This window comes from Cyphomyrmex costatus, unplaced genomic scaffold, assembly GCF_001594065.2.
Source record: "Cyphomyrmex costatus isolate MS0001 unplaced genomic scaffold, Ccosl1.0 scaffold43, whole genome shotgun sequence".
In the NCBI taxonomy this organism is placed as follows: domain Eukaryota; kingdom Metazoa; phylum Arthropoda; class Insecta; order Hymenoptera; family Formicidae; genus Cyphomyrmex; species Cyphomyrmex costatus.
In genome coordinates, this window is record NW_017278534.1 from 1,147,752 (window position 1) to 1,151,631 (window position 3,880).

Consider the following 3,880-nt stretch of genomic DNA (forward strand, 5'->3'; position numbering starts at 1 on the left):
TCTCTCTCTCTCTCTCTCTCTCTCTCTCTCTCTCTCTCTCCCTCTCTTTCTCTCTTTTTTCCTCTCCCACCTTATTTCTCACGCACTCACGTGCACGCGCGCGCGTACGTACGCACAGATTCCGGTCGACCTCGAAGGCGAAGGGAGACCTTACGGACGCGGATAGCCAAGGACCAGGAGAGAGCACTGACCTCGGGCACGCAGAGTACTCATCGGCCGGCGCCGTCGCCACCGCGCTGCTAACTCCCTTTCACGAGCAAGGCCGCTGGCCCAAAAAGCCAGGATTCACACAGACGTACTCGCGCGCGTTGCACATACGCAAACGTACAGAGAAAAAAATATGTATATAAAACTCTTTAAAAAGATCGTTTATACACGAAAAACGTCCGTTACTTGTTACATCGAATGAAGACGACAAAAAGTCATACATTCACATTTTGCCAAGTTTCTTAGTTGGTTTTTGTGTATGTTTGTCTCATTTCTCTAAATTCTTGTGATTTTAAATAACAATAACGTGTTCAACGTGTATTTGCAATACAGCGCGATTCATTAGTTTTCAAATATACCGACTACGTCGATCACCGTGACAGACCACCGTGTCGGCACTTACAATCAAGAATAAAACGCCGATTCCTCGCTTTAAAGTTGAACGAAGAAGCAGAGTAGGTTGACTTTTGTTCTCTCTGTACGTCCGCCAGTCTGCACACGTATCGCGCACGCATGTGTCAAGGCACGCATAGAGATCGAACGAGACACCCTCGAAGCATCATGTATCTGTATTAGCGAGTAGTACCCAAGTATTAGTCGGCGAGTGTGCCAAATGCTACACGCCTTTCCCACCCAGGCGAAAACAGTACGAAGAAGTGAACAAGGACAATGTGTGCGTATCGCCCGCGCCAAAGCAAGTTTTTGGGATGGATGCGAAACGTACTTAAAGGCTAAAGAACGAACCACCCTTCGTGTCTCGACGAGCGGTTGCTCCACCTCTCTCTTAGTCTTACTCACGATTAATGTCGCCGCTCTCGTGTCTATGTCGGTCTCTCTCTTTCTCTGTCTTAGAACCCTTAAGGGGCTCCTCGCGCGATCCTAGTTAAGGATTCTGGCTAAGAATTAAATACGGTTAGAACGAACAGAGTTAGATCTTTCGCTTAGAAAGTTAATGCGCGAGCAAGATTTAGCGTTAAGTTCGTTGATTAGTCAGTAAGAGAAATGACACGGTCAAGGTTTCGTTTTCAAGCTCGTTTCATGCACTCCATTTGCGAGACTCCGTGATCGGATTCCAATTAATCGATTGGTTATGATTAACGAAGATTAGTAAGTGCGCGAATGTGAAGAGAAATGATAAGCGACACGTGGGGAAAGGAGAGAGACATAGACAACCGGCCGAGAGGGCGATTGATACGCGATTTTTCAATACTTACTGGCAACTCCGGAGGCGTTCGGATCCTTGTGGGTGTGCTTCATATGCTCCATCAACGCCTCACCGCCGAGGAAGAGCTTGTGGCATACTGGACAGCTGGTTGCGTTCGGGCCGCCGATCAGGGCGGCGTGTTGCTGGAACACAACACGCTGTTGCAACTCCTTTTTTGAGGGCCCGGAAGAGGAAGTACCGGAAGCAGGCACACGCGGCGCACCGGTAGAGAGCCGACCCAGAGAATACCACCACAGAGTTGCGAACCAGAAGCGCAGGACAGGCAGGGCACAGAACAGAACGATTGACCAGTGAGAGTTAAGGCACCAATAAACCGCCGCCACCACAAACTACTCCTTTGCACAGGGAATTCATGTCGAGTGTGTCTGGTAGGAACTTTGTGGTATCGCGCCCTGGCTGGGTTTCCAGTCGGTCAAGTACGATTGAAAAGAATCGAGATAACGAAACAGAAAAAAAAAGACGAAATTTTCTTTTTCGAAGTATAGTGATATCTCCTTTCAATAATGATCCATTAACTGCCGCAATTTATTCACTGCTTATCAAACGAAAAATAATCTTTTATATTTTTATCTCGCTTCCGAAATATCTTTGTATATATTGCAATTAATTGAAATGATGTAATTTTTAATACTGCTTTAAAAAAAGAATTATATCGTACGTTTGGCAAATGGCTAGATTGCGACAAGTGAATCCGTCGGCGAAGATACTGAAAAGATTATAGCTAGCTCTTGGAACATTATGGGATAGGAAGAAGGTGTGTAAATCTCGATATTATTGGAATTACAATTGTAATCTCCAACGTATCGCGTTATTGCGAGGAATACTGTGCCCATGTATACGTTTTTCACAAATACGTATTATTGATTCTAATTTTGTGATCTCGAAACACTTTACGATGTATAAAATGTAAAAATAGAGATGTAATGATATAGGAAGAGAGTCTTGACCGATCAAAAACATAATCTTTAACGCCAGATCAGAGCACTCGGTTTGAGTAGATGGAAGGGAGCATTAGGGAGTACGATGATCGGGAAACTTGAAGCAAAGCCTAGACAGACAAATATGTGGAAGCGTGGGGTCCAGAGAACGATCGGAGCGGATTAATCCTTAACCGCGATTAGGGATTTCATCGACTAATGCTGCCAGGCATCGGCCTCGTCTAGCGTGAGTATGAATGTACAGAATCTAAAGGCCGATGCCAGACGTTGCGTTGCGAAAACAAAGCGAGCACTTTCATCGACCTTGGACCTCCGATCGACCCCGTGCGACCTCACCCATGAACGGGAATGCGAAGCATGGAATGACTAGCTTGTACCATACATCAGTTTTAACTACCATGGTCGTTGCTAGCACATCTTCGGCTCGCATCTGCATTCCTTTTGTTTTCTTTTTCTTTTCTCTGCTTTACACGTTAAACAAGCTCTATCTGACGATTTATTTTACCGAATTTGTTGTGCTACCAACGGCCATATCAGGATTAAAATGAAATTGTAAATGAAATTCGACGTCCTCTCAGTGCCAGATAGAATGATTCTTTTCCCCCTTCATTCTCTGGCTGATCACGCGGTAAGGAACCGATTCGCACCGATCGCATTAGCCTTATGTCTTTTTTTGTCTCCTCTGTGTGTTGCGTCCCCCCTTTTTATCCGTCTCATTTCTTTTTTCCTCTTTTTCTATCTGAACACGCGAAGGTTGCTTGCACGCATACAAGGCGGTAGGTGTACACGCGCTCGAGGAAAAACATGGCTGCGGCCGTACCTTGTTCGAAAGAGTGCTTAAAACGGCAGTACGAGAGGAGGAAAAAGAAAAAGGCGCGAAAGAAAGAGAAGGTTGTGAACGGGCACAGGAACGGGCTAAAATCAGACCGGACGGCAATGACCCCAAAGAGTTTCGGGGTCTCCCGTTCCTCTCTTCCTTCCTGTTCTTGCTTCTCCGATTCGCGACTTCGTCTTCTTCTTTTCCTCATACTTTTTCGCCTCTCCCCTCCCACATACCTCGCTCTGCCTCTTTCTCTGTCGATCGTCTTCCTTTTTATTCCGGACCTGGGACAATCGCGAACGCGTTGAGGCAACGAACACAGGGCGGGAAAAGGCTAAAAACGAGTTCTGAGCGGCAATGACCTCGGAATTTTTTCGACATGGCCGCCTTTTTCTTCACACACCTTCTATCTCTTCTCTATTATTGTCGTGATTATCCGCTTTTCGCATCTTAAACGTGGATTTATTTTTGCGCATTCGTCTTTATACTCGACTTCTTCTCTTCGTGAGGGAGAGAATATATCTTCTTTATAAGTATATATACACGCTGCTCATCTAAAGCCTCTTCGTACTTCCTCCTTTCCTCGGTATTTTTAACGATGTGTCAGATGCCGGCGCACAATCCTGATTTTCTGCCGGCTCTTCCCGCTCATAAACAAGCGAGACGGCATGCCACGAGGCTAAGGGGGTG

At 46.0% G+C, this 3,880-nt stretch overlaps 1 protein-coding gene across 4 annotated transcripts in view; it reads right to left on the bottom strand.

Annotated features, from left to right (window-relative positions):
• dati (zinc finger protein datilografo) overlaps positions 1-3,880 on the bottom strand; it is a 72,945-nt gene that overhangs the window by 3,556 nt on the left and 65,509 nt on the right. For 3 of the 4 annotated variants that reach the window (XM_018544179.1, XM_018544177.1, XM_018544176.1), the window contains exon 6: positions 1,422-1,581. In XM_018544179.1, the coding sequence (XP_018399681.1) occupies positions 1,422-1,581 (160 nt within the window). The remainder of the gene's footprint in view (positions 1-1,421; positions 1,582-3,880) is intronic. The other variant, XM_018544178.1, reaches the window with a different exon arrangement.